The sequence below is a fragment of the Poecilia formosa genome, unplaced genomic scaffold, assembly GCF_000485575.1.
Source record: "Poecilia formosa unplaced genomic scaffold, Poecilia_formosa-5.1.2 Scaffold191, whole genome shotgun sequence".
NCBI lineage: Eukaryota > Metazoa > Chordata > Actinopteri > Cyprinodontiformes > Poeciliidae > Poecilia > Poecilia formosa.
The window spans coordinates 598,012-617,019 of NW_006800130.1; the positions used below are offsets into that span (position 1 = coordinate 598,012).

At 37.4% G+C, this 19,008-nt stretch overlaps 1 protein-coding gene across 2 annotated transcripts; it reads right to left on the reverse strand.

Moving 5' to 3' along the window:
- Nucleotides 1–3,258: 3,258 nt before the first annotated feature.
- Nucleotides 3,259–18,492, reverse strand: gnrhr4 (gonadotropin releasing hormone receptor 4). Of its 2 annotated transcripts, none has more exons than XM_007566407.2 (4): nt 18,360–18,492; nt 17,365–17,900; nt 4,055–4,259; nt 3,259–3,979 (listed from the first exon to the last, which is right to left on the reverse strand). In XM_007566407.2, the coding sequence occupies exons 2-4, from the start codon at nt 17,878–17,880 to the stop codon at nt 3,516–3,518; spliced, it is 1,185 nt and encodes a 394-aa protein (XP_007566469.1). In that variant the 5' UTR covers nt 17,881–17,900; nt 18,360–18,492; the 3' UTR covers nt 3,259–3,515. The 2 variants fall into 2 exon arrangements, with proteins under 2 accessions (XP_007566469.1, XP_016534287.1); XM_016678801.1 differs by having other exon boundaries at nt 17,365–17,967; nt 18,360–18,447.
- Between the last annotated feature and the right edge of the window lie 516 nt (nt 18,493–19,008).

The window sequence follows — 19,008 nt, forward strand, 5'->3', positions numbered from 1 at the left end:
AGTGTGTCCATCACACTGCTGGCCATTCTAACATTTCGCATGCATCTATCTAAACGTTGTATATCAGTAGTGGTTGCACCTGCAAAACCTCTCTGCAAGAATTCCTTGTGACCAAATCTTTTGTACAAACATTTAATTACACCAATCCATTAATACAACTAAAGAGCATAAAAACAAGGCTGCCTCAATGAAATAGTTTTTTTTTTATCTTTCAGTATCTTATCTTAGTTTATTTTGTCCTTGAGCTCTGTCAAGTGGCAAGTTATTAGCTTTCTTAGCATCTTTACTCCACTCAGCTTCGTTAGCCATTATAACACCATCAACTCCACCATCATTACATGTCTTATATACTAATCTTTGCTATTCTGAGAGATATCCATCGGTACTATGACTATTATATGCATTTCACTTAATTATTAGCTTAACTTCCCTGCCAGCTGGTGTTTATTGGTATACTACAAACAAGAGTGAGTAGCTTTAACTCATGCAACTCGGATAAACTGCAAATGATGAAGTTGTAACTGCAGAAATATTTACTAAGATTGAAGTATTAAAAAAAAAAAAACAGTCCAGTTCTAGTACTGGTAAATTAGTTCAGTAAAATATAGTCAGTTGTGCCAGATGTTCACTTTGACAAAGAGATTAATTAATTACAATTCAATTTAAACATAGAGTCAATTCTTCACATTTGAAAAGGTTTGCTTTGGCATACAGTATGCCAAAGAATATTGGAATACTACAACAGACTACAACATCGAATTGAAAGAATTTCTGTTTCCAGTTGGATGAATTCAACCTAAAGAAAGGAAGTTTTGGCCAAAAACTTTTAAGTGTGAATATGTATCAGCAGGCTTCCTTCACCGGTGTTGAAGAGTGGGTGTGTTACTTCGGCCATGCCATCTGGTCTACAGAAATCTGGTGTATGAATTTCATATAATGTTAATGCCACTTCACTTTCTCCTTAAAAATGAATTATAAATTATTACCACCCACATTAGACTAAGACAACTGGCCCCAATGCTTTTCCAAAGATGCACTCTTATGTTTCAGTTCTCTTGAAATTGTTTTAGAGAAAATAAATCTTTCAGCTTGACTCATCGCAACCGATTACATTTCTGAAGCAAGGACGCTCTCAGAGGGGGAAAACGTGTCCCTTTGAAAAGTGTCGCTCATGAGAAGTATCTGCTAGCGTTCTTGACCTTGTCATTTAGTGGAACATGCCATGTGTGCTCCGGGTCACTTGCGAGCTTTACCTCCTGAATACCTGAGCATGTACCTGCCATCCTGTCAGCTCTCGCATGTCCAGTGAGCTCTGCAGAGAAGACAACAGCACACACTTTTGCACACACTTTGTCGCAACATCAAGGTAGAAGAATAATTATATTACTTCACATATTATGTGATGCAAATGCAGATACTTTGGTAGATGCACGGCCCCATTTTTAGTAGGAGGTGTTCAAACAAGCAAAAATAATGAGAGTGCTAAAATGGCTAATAAATTGAAAATATTACATAAACGTATGAGACACTAATAAAAAAAAAAACACAGGAGCAATAACTGAGTGATGTTTTCCACAAAACAGTGACATTATCGGTTTGTAAAATTAACCAGACGACAATTATTTGTAGAAAAAGTCAAACTACTCTTCTGTAAAAAATATATGCCAAACTGTTGTCACTTCTAAGTTTAAAAAAGTTAACCCATTTGTCATCATTTAAAAAATACACTTTGATTGTAATGCTCATTTTCTTCTATCCTGCGATGTTCCTTAAGACTGACACATTTTTTCCTAAAATCTACATAAAGCAAGAGGCTACTGTGCTACGTGATGTGACCGCTCTGTTACATGAAGAGAGACTGTCAGTCTGACCTTAAATCAAAATGCGTTTAGGATGGAATTCAGATCATTGAGGTACAATTGATTTTGAGGCAGATATTTTGTATTTTATTATAAACATAGTGAGATACTGACAACACATTAAAACACACAACCGAGCTGGCAACAACAGGCAAATATGTGTATTTTTTTTTCACAATATAAGAACCAGTCATGAAATCCAATTAACATCACAAAATCAAGTGTTTTTCCCTGATTTGATTGAAAACTGACAGTAATCCACAACATAATGAGCTTAGAACACTAATAATAATCTAATAATCAATAAGTATTCAAGTGCCATGCAAAATATTTGAGCGCATAGAGAACACAATAAATGCAAATAAGCAAACAGCTGATATTATATTATACTGGCACAGAAGTCTATGAAAGAATTTTAGCAGGTCCAAAACTTCCTACATCTGTAGGACAGACACTGTAGTGCTTGTTTACATTCCTGTCATCCAGATGACCTTTGACTGTTGTAGATCAAAACTTTATATAAACACGGGTCCCGCTCAATTGTAAACAGCAACATTGTGAGCATATTAAAGTGTCTTTGAATAAATTAAAAGTCAATATATACATAAAGTAAAAGACAAAACAGTGCAGCTTTTAATCCCTCTAAGAATCATTTCAATTTTGTCAACTTTATGTCTCGCCATGGAAAACAAGACCAGCCATTCTAAACAAAACGACAAATCAGCAAGCACATCCACATCAGCTGGGGGTTGGATTCAACAAGTAAGCTGCTCAGAGTTTTCTTTTTTTATATATACATAGTTCCTTAAAGAATAAGACTCAACCAAACTATTATGAATCTGGGAGATTAAATTTACACTTTGGAGGAGGTAGGAGGAAACATCCGTCAGCTTGGGAGTTGCGCACAAATCAGACAATTTATGATGAACACCATGTTATAATGTTTCAAAGACAATTTAGACAAGTGTGTTGAATGAATTATAAGTAAATTAAATTGTTTTGTTGTCATTTTTTTTATTTGTAAGGTATAGCTTTATATGTTAGGATAAAAACTCAAAATCTTAAATAAATTACGAGAGGTTAATTGAAAACAGGCTTTACATAAAATGCACTTTTCTGATGTATATCTAAAGCAGAGGTAGCTGTTATAAACAAAAAAAAAGATTTTCTTGCTAATACTAAACATCTTCTACGTTAGATTTCAGTCTTGTCTTAAAGGAAACTTTAAACTGAGCAATGAAAAGACAATAGTGTTTATACCATGGCTGCAGCAGACAGCCCTAATGCAGTCAATAATCATATCATCATATCGTCAGCAGTGGGTGTGCTTTGTGAGCATAAATTTATCAAGTTAGACATTTTTTGACTTTGTTTTTTAACTGTGATTTTTATTTGTTTATGTTTTTTAAGAGTCACTGTCATCATGAAACTTTTGCTGCGTTCTATGGATGGTCTCCTTCATTCTTTACAAAAACAGTAGCATGTTAGATTTTGCATTTACTTTTCTAAATCTTTTCATTCGACCTGGGTGTAATTGAAATGAGATATTTCCAACACTTTTGACTTTAACACATTAGGCTTTACATAACGAGATCAATGAAGCAGCCAACATTAATAAGTAAGTACACCTGCTTTTCCCTGAAAGGCTTTCAGCCATTAAACCTTACTCACTGAAATGACGGGACAGGAGGCATTTTTTAAGTTGCTGCTGTCACTTTCCTCCCCTGTTTGTTTACCGGAACCACCAGAGGTGATCTGCCTGCGAGATGATAAGCCAGACACTTGTACCAGACAGGTGTTGTTTTCTAACTCTGTGTGGGCGGTCGAACTTTGACGACGTCTCCTCAGACCTTGACGAAAGTGAATTGTAAACAGGCCGTAGGTGATGGGGTCCAAACATGCATTGAAGAGGCCAAATATGAACAGCATGTGAGTGAGCGAATGAGAGACCGTCTCCTCCATTTTTTCAGGAAACAACCAATACCACAAGCCAAGCAGGTAATATGGCGTCCAGCAGATGATGAATGAAGTCACAATGACGACGCTCATCTTCAGAGTTCTCATCCGAGCTTTCGGGATGTTGCTGTGAGAACGCCGGAGATGGATGTCTCTGGACAGAGCTGGGAAAAAAAGAAAAATATCATCTCTGATCTAGAAAATAATTTTGACCTGAAGAAAAGAGACTCGTGACTTACTGTTATTCTGAGCCATGCGGCTGGATATCTCCACCAGGATTCGCGTGTAGCAGAAAATCATGATGACCAAGGGCAGGAGGAAGAGGCACGTGAATGTGAACATGTTATAGAGGGTCTCCTGCCAGCGATGGATAAAACTACCATGGGTGGTGCACTGGGTAAAGTTCTGAGGCACTGTTATGGTCACGTTGTGGAAAATAAACATCTGTAGAAACAAAAAGACAACAGCTCTATTAACCTAATTTTAACGTCACAGTGGTTTGTTCTTTGTTCTGATGTGCGCAGGTGTGGAGCCAGCAGGTGGCTAAGGGCCGCCTCATGAAATTGGACGAAGTAAAAAAGTTAATTTTAATAAATTTCGTAGTCATACATTTTTAATTTTAGATTTCCTAATACAGTAATTATAATAAAATGTAAATAAAAATAGCCATGCTCATCTTTCTAATTGGCTGACTGTCAAATCTATGAAGCTGCTTTGCTCCTCAAGCAAAGCATGAAATGGACAAGTTTCCGTTAAGAAAAAAAAAGACCAAAGAAATGATCCAGCAGCCGGGCTGTGAAGGACGCTGCTGCAAACAGCACACAGAACTGAAGGCCAACTAAAATCAAAAGGTATGAGGCAACATTTATGCTAAACAAAGCATCACTACTTTTATTCCAGTAGTGAATAAAAGTGAGGGAAGAACATTGTATAAGATGATGTTTTTTTTTTGTTTTGTTTTTTTTTTACATATTTGTGGCATTGCATGTGGGGTTACAAAAGGGGATCCCTGAATAGAAGCTAATGTTTTTTGTGTTAATTGTTAATTTTTATAGTCCACCTCTGATTGGCTGATCTTCCTCATGGTGTCTCCTTTCCTGGAAGAGCATGTTCATGTTAAGCTGTGTCCAGAGGTTCAAACACAGAATCAGCATTCTGTGTTCAGACTTCCTGGTTCAGGAAGTGGCCTCATTAACCAAAACAAAATCAGACTTCTCTTTTTTTTTTTTTTTTTTACGTGTTCCTTCAGAGTAGTTTTAGATAAGCAATCTATTTTTGGTAAATGTTGTGGTGAAATCTTGCCTTCGCTCTACTTAATTTTTTTTTTTTGCGTTTTGTCATTGATCTATCTGTGTGATTGTTGTGAAGCATTTGGTCAGATGAGGCTGTTGTAAATGTGCTATATCATTAAACTTTGTCTTTCAGTAATTTTTTGAAGCACAATTAAGTTGTATCCAACTCAGTATTAAATCCAAAAAGGGAGACCACCAAGACATCCAGAACACCTATTGCTATTAAACAAAGCAAAAAACTTTATCTTTTGACCAAAGATAAAGTTTCAATTTTTGATCCTTAAATCTAAATATCACTTTCAATCTTGTCTTCCCACTTTCTACAACTTTTTCCATTTCTAATCAGTTTTAGGCTGTTTTTAATAAAGTGACATGAAATCATTCAAATTGAGGGCATAACATAAGCTGAATTTAAACACTTGGGTGACCCTCAAAAATGAGAAGAAGTTTTATCAGGACATTTGATGCGGGTTTTGTAGCTGCTCATGGTAAAGGGAAATGAGAAGCAAAAGTATCTGACTGGAAATGAATTAATTCATGATGTATCAGAAAGAAGATAGATTCTATCTTCTTTTACATACTAAACTTTTTTTGTAAACCTAGCAATTAAGTTTTTTTCTTTATTTCTTTTCTTGAGTCAAGATTCCCACTTACCTTTCAGAAGGTTGACTGCTCTGGTCATTAAAAATGGAATGCTTTTTTTCAGGTTTTACATAAATCACAAAATTACATTAATGTGCAATAATTTCTGCAAGATTTCCCTAAATCCATTCATTACAACTCAGTTTAATGGGGCAAACAGCATCAGTTCAGAAAGACTTTGCCCTTTAAGAGCAGACCTGTCTTTCTTTCCTTTTTCAGAATAGAAAGGACATACAAACTAAGGTTTAGTCACATTTAAAGAATAACTGAACTGTCAATTTGCCCTTAAGGTTTCCAGTATGTAAATGGCGCTGATGTTTTTTTGTTTTTTAGTTGAATGCAGTATTGGTTTCAAAGCAATTTGATTCACAACTGGGAGACATTATACATCTTGAAAGTAAAACAACATAAAAATAATACAAATTAATCTTAGCAACACAGACCACAGAAAATTCACAAAAACACTGAATTGGTGTAACAAGGCCAAAACCTGCAGCTCAAAAGGAATATGCTACATAAACGCTCCCTATATGCTTAGGCCATTTAAGCTTCCTGTGAGCAACATGGAGTTTTGTTCACTTTCATTTCACAACCCCAAAGGACAAGATGGAAAATAACCAAAATAAACCTTTTCGTTTCTTTAACCAATGTTGATTTCAATTTTCCATTTTGATGCTGGATGCATGCCTCTCATGAAAATTAGATTGGCAGTGAAGTGAAAAAGAGTAGTCAAGTTTACTTGAGCTGGTTTTGAACTCCTGCATGCAGTGCTTGGAAATTTCATTTATCAAAGAATGAGAATCTGTTTCAATAATAAGAGAAAGATTAATCTTTGTCTTTAAGACCCGTCTCACTGAACGCAGTCAGGAGAAGAGCCCTGAACGCAGTCACATCACATCTTTATATAGTCACAGCAAGGAAAAGACCCACCCAAAGTCTGATCTTATCTCTGTTGCCAGATGGACCACAAACACAATCCTTACCCCCAACTCATAAACTATCCCTCACCTCTTGGAGGGAATGATTTTATGGCAGGAAAGAAATTTCAGGAGAAACTTCTAATTCTTTGTCAGTTACTCAAGGGTCAAACAAGGGTACAAACTACATTCCACACATGTAAGTCCTTTAAGACAATTGCCAGATTAAGCATTTTACCTAAGATGTCTTCAGGTCTCTTGTACTATCACAGCTGCGGAAACAGCTAAACATCTTGCAGAAATACAAAAACACAGCAGATATAATCAGTAAATAACTGGCAAAAAAGTATCATCAGTTCCATCAAAGATGAAATAAGGCTAAAAACAAAATTTTCTATTACACTAATCTATATGTACGTGTCAGTCACACTCAACAGTGTCTGAAACTTCAGGAGAAATATATCCAACAACTCAAATGTTTTTGATCAAGATCCTATTTAGTTCTGAAAGACGGAGTCAAATTACACTCTGCACATCCTGCACAACAACCTGACCATAGAGTCCAACATAACAGATCTGAATTGCATTTGTGTCTTCAACAAATAAAATACCTTGGCTCATCAGAACATCAAAAAAACAACAACAAAAAAATCCTCAAATTTTAAATGAGCTGAGTACAGGGAAAACATTTTTTTTACAAAAACTTATTCCATCTGATACTACAGAGGTGATGATGCAACACAAAGGTAGACATTTGCCTGGCATATATTTTCTGAAACCTGGAGGATGTAAGCGGTACCTGCTATGCAAAAACCTTGGATCTGCATTTTTTGTATTTTTGTCTTGCAAGTAATGTCATTAGTAAGAATCAGTGAATAGGGAATTTTTTTTTTATTTTACTTTTTTTGTAAATATCACCAAAATCTTCTACTACAAAAATGAAGCACCAGTTTTAACCTTTAATATTTTCAAGCAATATTTTGTACCCATAGCATCTGATCCAATGTGTTTTACCAGTTTTCAATTAAATGTGCAATGTGCAGCACATGGAAAAGCAAGAATATCAGACCTAAATATCCAGATCCCAAAATATAGTCAGTGTGTTGGATCTGACGCTGGACTCAGATCTTACTGAATCTGGAGGGTTTTACCCTCCATACACTGCAGTTCAGTGACTTGCCTGTGCAGCCAGCTAAAATAGATCAGAGCAGCTGTAATTACAAAAGACTGAGAAGTCAGTCTTCTTTTGACAAGGCTAACCATAATTAAGTGGATGTATTTGACATAAGAAAAGTATATTTTCTTGTAGCAATGAACAACATACAACAACTTTCGATTTTTGGAAAATGTAATTAAGACGGAAGATTTGCTTCATTTTAGGAGTCCCTGTTTAACAATCTAACACCATGTGCAAATTACACTTAGTGGCCTTGACCTTTCCTTTGATGCCATGGTAAATGCAAATTGATACGGTGACCTTCCACAGCAGAGACACAGAGAAGTGACCAGAATCCAGGATTCACTGCATTATTCTGCTGTGAGATGAGAGTCTTGGAACTCAGAGGCTGCAGCATTAAAGTCAACCAGCTTCCATAAGATAATTTCCTTTTTTATCTTTTAAAATATAGTCAATAAACAAACAAAACAATAAACCGAATGGGCTTTGTGAAATAGGGTTCATATTTCAAAGAACTTATTGGAGAAGGAAGTAAGATGAAAAATTGTTTCAAGGGTCAGCAGTTTTATTTATTAATTTTTTTCTTCTTTATCGAAACACTCGAGCAGTCTTGATTTTTACTTGTATGTTTGTTCTGATCCAGGAATATTAACATTGTTGGGCCAGTTGGGGTGTCGAGGATGACACTGTATCACATGGATGACATTGTTAACACTTCCCCGGCATCCTGGAGCAGTGAAGCTGGGACAGGGAGCGTGCGCCTCAGATGTCAAGAGTTTATTCTTCTAAGGCAGCCGAAATTGTTTATTTTAGACTCTGACCAATTTTCAAACCTCATCAGTTCAAGGAAGACCAGGATGGTTTTGTCCTTGCCATAGAACAGCTAACACCTGATTATCACCTTCAGAGAATTGGAAATGGGACAGTAGGGATTTTGTTGTCTGATCCCCACTATCCCATTTTGTAGATTTGGAGAAGACCTGCAAGCATTTTCCCTTTTTCTGATTTGCTCTGGTGAAAAGAGTACAAATTACACCTGGGAGGTGTGTGTGTGTGTATATATATATATATATATATATATATATATAAAACTGCTGCAGTTTGATCCACTGTTCCCTAAATTGTTAAATTTTGCAAGAAATGGTGAAACAAACCTGTGGCGAGTGCAGAAAGTTGGCATTATATAAACTTTCTGTTTTAGAGAAGACAAGGAAATTGTCAGGAATGGGGTTGAGGTGTTGGTGGTGAGGAGAGACGCAGAGACCCAGGTTATGGTGATGATGATGAATTTAATGAAGGATGTAGCTCAAAAAACAGTCCAGTCAGGCAGCACGGCAGGAACAATAGCACATAGCTAATAACCGGTAGCAACTAACTAGGAGACTGATTACAGGAGCTAAGGCTAACCAGGACTTAAAACAGTATGTCTGGAGAGCTAGGACAAATAGGCGTAAGACAAATAGGCGTAAGACAAATAGGCGTAAGACAAACTAGACAGTGTTAGACACCGACATAGGCGAAGACAAGGACCCGATGAAGAACACAGACAACAGGTGGGACTAAACACACACAGGGGTAATCAAGGGAACGAGACACACCTGGGAGACAATCAACGGGGAAGACGGAGAGACAGAGGTGCAGGGAACAGGACCACACAGAAAAAACTAAAAATAAACACACAGAAACACGGATCATGACAGAAATATTATTTGACTCTTGAGTAGGTACTAGATTAATGCAATACTTTTTTAAAACGTGCTGGTAAAGAATTCAGACACCCTTCAGAATGCCGATTTGATTATTAAGAGAAACTGCATAAAACAAATCAGCCAAAATCAAAGCCGCTCATGAATTTAAAGTTTCTCACTTTGTGAAAGTGATGTATATACTGTGTAGTAGCTCCTATTAGACTGTGACAACGTTGCACAGCGGCATTTTGATATGCAGTGTGGATACAGGTGGACTGTAACCTTTAGGTGTTTCTCAGCAGCAGTGATGAGTCAGTAAACCAGCTGCTTTCTCCGTCTCGTACTGGGCTCTTGTTTTGGTGGAATGTTGTTGTCTCAATAATCTTGTTTTGCTTTGCAGGCTTTTTATTTGAGTGAACCTTCATGTCATCTTTCACACAGCAAATTTGGAAGTGTTCCATCAACTTCTACAGAGTTGAATTCAACACTTTGAAAGCGTCTATATTGGTCCACTCTGGATGGTGTAGAAATTACACTTTTGAAAGTGTTATTTGTGAAATAGTTGAATCAACACTCACAGTACTTGAAATTAAAAACACATCAGTGTTGACTTACCCAACACTAGTGTATTTTGTCAAAAGTTAACACTATCAACGTGTTAATCTAACAGAGAACGGTGTAAAGTATATATAAACATAGAAATCTGAGTTGTAAAATGCAACTGGCAGGGTGTGCTGTGGTGGTGCAGGGGTTAAGCATAACCCACATATGGAGGCTCTAGTTTTCAATGCGGCTGTCGTGGGTTTGCTTCCCGGTCTTCCCCTTCTCTCATTACCCACATTTTTTGTCAATTTACTACCAAATAAAAGCCACTACAGCAATTAAAACCTTTTTTATTTATTTTTTTTTTATTTTTTTTTTTAACCAGAAACTACTGGCCATCAAATATTGCTCTGTTTTTTTGTTTCATTCTTTTTTAAGTGTCGCCATGGAAAAACAAGGACTACCCTGGCCCTCGTGGTAAATTTGATCTAGAACCAGCCTCCAAACCTAACTCTTCACTTGTATACACATTTTAGTAACACTCTTTACAATACCAGAATTTTCACATAACTTTTGTACTTTTTGCCCTACCTGTGGACACATTGTGATTATTAAATTAGGTATTATGATCAGTTCCTCAGTACTTGAGCAGTTTACCAAATACATTTTACACTTGCTTAATTAAACATGTATAAGGTGTACTACTCTGATTGGAGTACAATTTTGGAGTACTCTATGTATGAATGATTGCTCTCTGGTTCACCTTTTTTTTTAAGGTTTTGTTGGCTATAGTTGCCTTTATTTAGAAGTAGTTTGACAGGAAACTGGGTAATGAGAGAGGGTCTGTCAGCTTAACGGTATGATAGAAAAACAAAGATAATAACCGGACATTTCCTTGATATGTCTTTAAGCTCAATAGTTTTTATTATTATTATTATTATTATTATTATTATTATGGAACACGCCAAGTGTCAATTTTCTCATTTTGATGGAGAATATTAGCAACAATTAGCCAGATTTACCAAGCTAGCTCTGATAAATGCTCAACTATGTGAGGCTTCTGTGCTAAGGAAGGAGGAAATATAGAGATTTGAGAGCTTTAATTCTGTTTTGTTTTTCTGTTTAAAGACTGAGTGATCTATTTGTTTAATTTCTTACATCATCAGATTATTTCACATAACATTTCATATTATAAATGAAATATTACACCAGTGGAACTAGTAGTTGTTTTAATCTATATTAAGGAATTATTGACTTAAACAAGCTTCCATATCTTGCTCAGAAGTTGCTTATTAATCAGTTCTGTCTTATTTTAAGTGTACTAACATATTTTCACTAGAAACTGGACAAAAGAAATACTTAGTAAAATTTTGCCTTCAAATGATACAAATTCAACTTTACTGATCCCAAAGGGAAATTAAATGTTGTTATAAGTCATATAGATTTGATTAATGATGACATTACCCTCAACCATGAATTTCAGTAATTAAATTCAAACTAATCAAACTCAATTTCGTAGAAAATAGTCCTAAATAATAACTAATTAAAATGGATTTTAAACACAGAAATAGTCTAATTATGGTAAGGCTGAACAATATTACAATATCATGAAATAAGCGTCTTATATTAGTCTGTATCAATGTTTTTTTTTATTAGTTTTTCTGTTTTAAATATTTGGAATACTTTCCTGTTTTATCCATAGTTTTCACACCACAATGTTTTTTAATTTTTTTTTTCTAAGAAATTATGAGGAATATAACTTCAAATTACAGCTCATAATCGCCTCCCATAGAGAGACAGTAAAGGCATATCATACATTTTCTGACTCCTTAGAGTGTGTTGAGTATTTCAGTTGTCAACTCTTGTGTCCCTGATGTCCCTGGATACCACTGGGATAAAAGAAATGTATCTAGTTTGGTCAAAAGGTGTGGAAAAATGTGTATTATTTTTGGTTTGACAAGCTCTAGTGACCTCTGTGTTGGTCAGAGAGACTCAAAACCTGGTATAAATGAAAGCCAAGAGTGTCCCCTTTAAGAAGATACCAAACATTATGTTATAAACCTTTGACAAATGCCCATACCATGAGCCTAAGCCAGACATACACCAGTCTCAAAAAACATAATTTTTCCAAAGGGGTTGTTTACTTCAAGAGCTGATAACTATGACTCAGCTACCATTTTGGAAGGGCTATCATACCAAAATATTAACTAGAGACATGTATCTTTTAAAAAAATATTGATAGACTTTGCCACCCTGAAATGGACAAATATGTCAAATTTTGGCCTCTGACCCATGGACTAGCTAATTCAGCCGTAAAGTTTGTTTTTATTTAAACTTCAGCAGTTTTCTAGTTGTTCTGCTGAGGTATTGACTTCAATTTGTGACACCACGCAAATTGATGTCACAAAGAGAATTGATGTCACTCTTATAGAGCAAGAGTGACATCACAGAGCTGCATGGTCATAACCATTTCAGAAGTTGCAGAGCAAGTAGGATTGTCTCCTAGGAAGAGATTGATTGCAAAAGCTTTTCAAGCTAAAAAGCCAATTTCTAACAAACAAAGAAAATACTGAGTAGTTTTTGGATTTGTGTAGACAAAACCGATCAAGAATGAGTCAGAGCAGCCAGGCGTCGTCTTCTGATTCAACACAACAAACTTTAGTTTTCGATACGCAGAAGCTCCAAACCATCTTGAAAGAAGTCAGCAGGATGACTATCGAGAGACAGACTCTGATCCAAGCAAACGAGGAGCTGAAGATTCAACTTATGAACAAAGAAAAAGCTGCACTTGAGAAAGACAAGCTGCTTCGCAAAAAGGACGATGAATTAAAAAAACTGTTTGAAGTAAACAGTATTTTAAAGAAGGATAACGCTACCCTGGAGCAGAAAAACACCGCCCTGGAGAAGGAAAAGTCCTCCTTGGAGCTGATAAGCGTTGTCCTGGAGCAGAAATGCACTGCACTGGGGCAGAAAATCACTGTCCTGGAGCAGAAAAAGACTACCCTGGAGCAGAAATGCACTGCCCTGAGGCAGGAAAACACTGTCTTGGAGCAGAAAAACACTGACCTGGAGCTGGAGAATACCGCCTTTGAGGTGACAAACGCTTCCCTGGAGATGGAGAACGCCAGCCTGGAGCAGAAATTGATTACTCTGGAGAAGAAAAACACCATCCTGGAGCAGAAGAAAGCCGCCCTGAAGCTGGAAAGCACCGCTCTGGAGCAAAAAAACACCACCCTGGAGCAGAAAAACGCCGACCTAGAGCTGGAGGATACCGCCTTTGAGCAGACAAACGCTTCCCTGGAGATGGAGAATGCTGACCTGCTGACCTCCAGGGCTTCGTGTCAAGTCCTATAGGTCTCCCGGCCGACCTCCAGGGCGTGGTGGAGAGTCCCTTTGGTCTCTCGGCCGACCTCCAGGGTTTTGTTGAGTGTCCCATCGGCCTCCGGAGCCTCGTGTTCCTTAATTGTTTCCTTTTAATTCAGCTTTGTTTTCCACATCTGTTCTTCATTGGTGATTCTAATTATGTTTATTTCTTGCTTCTAGTTATTTTCCTTTGTTCTAGTTTAATTAGGTTCCTTTAGTCTCCTTACTCCTTTGTGTTTGTATTTTGGTTGTTTCCCCTTGTGTATTCTTCCCCCCTTTCCTTTGCCACTTTCTCTATCCCTTCACAATCTGCTTTCACTCCCTCCACACACACCTGCTCATCAGACCAGGTCCTGCACAGTGGTGCACTTGGTAGCACTTCTGCTTTGCAACAAGAAGATCCTGGCTTCAATTGCCAGCCCCGGGTCTTTCTCCATGGAGTTTACATGCTCTCCCAATGCATGCGTAGGTTCTCTCCGGGTACTCCGGCTTCCTCCCAAAGTCCAACAGCATGACTGTTAGTCACTAGTTGCCGCTTCGTCTCGTCACTTTTCTCGTTTCTCCCTGGTTTCCTTGTGATCTTTCTGTGTCTCCAGTTTGTCTTTGTTTTGCATTTTTTTGAACCCTGGATGTTTTGTTTTTTTTGTTTTTTTGTTTTTTTTCATTTTTGTAAGTTTGATTATTCGCTTTGTCATTAACACTCACTAACACTCATGTTGTTGAATTAACGCTGTAGTTTTAACATACAACACTTACACTGGAAATTGAACACTTTTGAATTTGCTGTGCAGCACAAACTTCTAAATAACTATTTTAAAATGCAAAAAGTTATTTAACTTGTTTGGAGAACATCATTTCCCACTACGCAGTTGCATTATTTTTATGTGCAAACTAACTGACATAAAATAGTTAGGTTTTACTGATGTTATAACATCAGTAAAAACTAACTATTTTATGTCAGTTAGTTTGCACATAAAAACAACCCAGTATAACATAAGTAGGAACCAACTTAGATACTGATATGAAAATAAAAAAAGAGCTTAGAGCATCAGGAGGTCTTTTGTTGAGTGATTAACAAAAAACAAAAGAATTTCATGGATTTAGAAATCCATGAAATCCATATTTCATGGATTTCTAAATCCATGAAATATATATATAACGGGGCAAAAATTTATGTTTTCTGGTGGTACTTAAGCCAATATGGGCTGTTAACAAAGGTTTCCTATGTTCTCTCTGAGCCACATGATGCATTGCACTGCAACAGATGTCTTGTTATATGTTCTTTGTTTGTATGTCTCAGCCACAAATAAACAACAACCCAAAAACAAAAACAAAAAAACAAGTTAAAACATTCCTTATCTGGCCAAAATCTACAGCTACATTGTAGGTGCAACATTATTAAATATTTAGTTATCTCTGCATCAAAAATATTCTCCAGAGTTTTTAGTTTAGGGCAGTGTTTCTCAACCTTGGTCCTCACCGCCCCCCCCTGTCCTGCATGTTTTAGGTACTTCCCTTCTGCCACACATCTGAATTGTATCTCTGGGTGATTAACAGGCTTCTCCAGTACTTGATGGTCACGCAATCATTTGAATCAGCTGTTCTGGAATAGAGGCACATCTAAAACATGCACAGCAGGGGGGCGGTGAGGACCAGGGTTGATAAACACTGATTTAGGGCATTAAATGCCCAGAGCAAAGTGAATCCTAGCTTTGACAAAACATCACCAGCAGCAGGGAGAACAAGTTGGCTTAAAAAAAGAAGGAGAGAAGTCTGATACAATTAAGTAGAACATAAATGGTTCAATGTTCTCCTTCAAGCTGGGTTACCAAAACATACTATTTCCAACGTACAAAAATAATAAATTAAATGGTAACACTTTATCTGAAAGGGTGTGCATAAGACTGACATGACACTGTCATAAACATGACATAACACCTGTCATGAACATAAAGAAGTCTTTATGAATGTTTATGACAGTTGTCATGAAGTGTCATTCGGTAAATAATTACACTCTTAATGCAAAGTTGTTCTAAAAGTTGCATTGAAAGTCCATTAAAAGTGCCAAATTTGCATTAAATTATAATTTGCAAAATCATGCAAAGTTGGCACTTCTAATGGACTTTTAATGCAACTTTTATCTGTATTCTTTTATCTGATTATCTGTAAGCAAAGCAAAAGATCTAGAACAGTGTTTCTCAACCCTGGTCCACACCGCCCCCCTGCTCTGCATGTTTTAGATGTGCCTCTATTCCAGAACAGCTGATTCAAATTATTGCATGACCATCAAGTACTGCAGAAACCTGTTAATCACCCAGAGATACAATCCAGGTGTGTGGCAGAAGGGAAATACCTAAAACATGCAGGACAGGAGGGGGCAGTGAGGACCAGGGTTGAGAAACACTGATCTAGAAGAACATAAAAGTCTGAACAAAATAAAAATTCTTATAGGCAGCATTTATGCAAAAGGCAAATATTTCTTTTTTGTTCAACAAACTAGAAATGTACAACACATTGCATTTCAAAATTGTATCCATCTCCTTCTAGCAGCTTATTGCTAAGTTGGTTTAAATGATTAGATTTAAATAAGAGGTCTGACTTATTCCTGTCTATTTTAGACCCACTGCACCATATGAAACACAGCTAATTTACAGGTATTGGCAGAGATTTTGTTCAGCTGTCAAGCTCTAGGAGTGTTTTGAGACTTGATTAGCGACTTCCTCCCTGATGTTTGGGAACCTGCAGAGATTCTGCAGAGCTGAGGCATGGACATGCTGCACCTGATCAAAGATCTGATTTAATTTAAATGAAGAGCTGCCTCATTTATGCTCAGTCTCTCAGACTAATTTAATCACTCTGTAATTGGTATATTTTCAGAACCTTCACCCTTCTTTAAAGCTTGTTTTTGTGACTTGGACAGAAGAGGTTATGTGCCTTTAAAGGAGATCCTTTTAAAGATGTTGTAGCAATGTAGCAATAAAATTTTATTTTAATCATCAAATTAAAATGGTTATACACATGTATTGCATACAGTGGTTATGCAAATATGTATTTCCAGAACTTATTTCTGTCCTGGCACTGAAAAAAAAAAAACAGAATTTAAGCCAATTTATCAGGAAATTATAATATTACATGAGACGAGTAAAAATTTTGTTTTTGACAATTATCCAGTATGCGATCACTGAAACTCTTTTCACAAAGTGTAACTCGCAACAGGTCATTCCTGAAGAAGGAGAATACTCAGAGTGTAGCATGCAAACGTATACCGTACATAGAAAGTTGAGTGGAAGGAAAAAGTATGGTACAAATAGTTGCACAAGAAAGAGGGATGGATACAACTTTGACTGGATTGTGAAACAAAGCACATTTATGAGCTTGGGGAGGATTCATAAGGCATGACCTGCAGCTGAAATCAGCGCTTTAAGTAATCTGGGTTTCTTTAACATCTCAGCATTTCCACCATGCCAAACCTCAGATGCAGCAAGTAAAGCAAAAATAAACTCAACAAAGTACTAAATGAATACTGTAGTCTTTTTTTTCTGTCAGTTTTTCTTTCAAATTCAATTTTCCATTAATATGCTTGGCTTGGCCAGAGCACCACGAACAGCCTGCATCTTTAGCAATGATCTTTTATGACCTACTTGTGAATCTGCTGGATAACGAGTCAGCAGTCAAGTCAGCTGTTCTCTCCCATAGCTATACCAAAACAAGGCCATTTCTGTATTTAAAAACGTTTATTTACTATAATTATTATTACGGCTTTTTGAACGGAATTACTGGAATTAATTAACTTTTCAATGAAATTCTGACTGACTGAGATGCACTTGTATATTTTTTATACAACTGTGCTTTTGCAGTGGTGTAGAGTAATAAAAGATTGATGTAAACCTGTCCCCTGATGTCAGGCTGAGATACATTCCCCCTTACCTGCGGGAGTGAGAGAATGAAGCTCATGGTCCAGGCCACGGTCAACATGATTTTGCTTTTCCTTTTGGCCTCGCTGATTCCCAGAGGATTGAGGATGGCAGACTGCCTGTCCAGGCTGATCACCACGGTCACAAAGGCGCAGGAGTACATCGCCACAAGCTTCATGAACATAAGCAGCCTGCAGGCGGCGTCCCCCGCCTGCCACTGAACCGTGATGTTCCACACCGCGTCCACGGGCATCACGATGAAAGTCACCAGCAGGTCCGCCACCGTCAGGTTCATGATGAGGATCCTGACGTGAGACTTGCGCTTTCCGCCTTTGCCGGCTGCCCACAGCACAATCAGGTTGCACACGGCGGACACGGCGCACAGAGTGAAGGTAATGATCACTCGTACTTTGGCTGCGGTTGAAAAAGTGGGGAGTTGGAGCGCGTTTCCGTCAGCGCTCTTATTGCAGTCCAAGGTGGTTCCCTGACAGCTGCCGTTCACCGTCTGATCCGTCAGCTGGTGGAACATAATGAACCCCCGGGGTTTGACTGACGGGACAGATGAAAGGGACACCTAGACTTTATCTTTGCCCAACATCTTCAACTGAGTCTCAAACTGAGAAAAACGAGAAAAAGTCTCGTGTTAATTGTTCTGTTTTTTGTTGTTTTCTTTCCCCATCTTGACGCGACATGTGCCACGGGAGAAAGAAAAGATCTGGAGGTTATCTCACACCATTGCAGAAGGCAATTAGGAATTGGCTGCAGAATGCTGTTAATGACGTGCCAAGTCCATCTGACATCTGTATAAAAATGCATCATTGAAGTGTCCATATAAGGTTTTACAAACACACAACATAGCAGAAACTAGTAACAATTAATAACTGGAACTTATAATGTGGCTCATTTAATATCTCGTGCTACTAATTTTAGGTAAATATAAACGGACACACATGGAAATAAATCATGGGCTGACTGGTAGTATTTTCCGAGACTAAGTATGTGTCTTACCTGGATGCACAGGAGCCGGTGAGCGCTCGTACAGTGGTCTCACAGAGCGCGTTTCCACTGCAGTCTCTGCAGCTGTTGCTTCATTCAGCCGCTGTGACGCGCAGAGCTGCTGCTGGGGTCGATCGGTTTGACTGGAATATACAACACAATGTCATATAAGCTCATAACATAAATGTATAGATTCAGATTCAATTAGATTGGAATTTTGCCTTATACTCAATGGAGATTATTATTATTTTTTTTCTTTTATGAAAATATAAAGCAGCGTGGATTTGTGCTTTTGTTTTATTGATTGTGTGGAACTCCACTTATGTGTATCTTTTATTCCTTTTGAACCCATCAAAATTATAATTTGTAGCACGTTTATATGAAGTGTTTCCCTTTGAGGTTTAACTAAAATCCAAGGATTTTCCAGACTTTGGCATTCATGTTTCTTCGATTTTCTACCACCGGACCTAACAATCTTCTGAGAATCTCACCACAAGCTTTAGTGAAAGACACACGTATAAAAGGCGGATAAAGATCATAAGCACTGAGTAAAAGTAGAATAGATCATAAATTGATTACTACCATGAGCTAATGATTTACGTGATCATTTGAGGTCAGTGTGTGAACCTCTACCCCAAACAGACGGTCAGCTCATTGAGTA

Excerpts from the sequence above, each read along its gene's own strand:
- gnrhr4 (XM_007566407.2), bottom strand. The coding sequence starts at position 17,880 with ATGTTCCACCAGCTGACGGATCAGACGGTGAACGGCAGCTGTCAGGGA. Across the intron at positions 4,260-17,364 it reads TCATTCTCTCACTCCCGCAG|ATGTTTATTTTCCACAACGT; the intron begins GTAAGGGGGAAT and ends TTGTTTCTACAG. Across the intron at positions 3,980-4,054 it reads CCGCATGGCTCAGAATAACA|CTCTGTCCAGAGACATCCAT; the intron begins GTAAGTCACGAG and ends TTTTTTTCCCAG.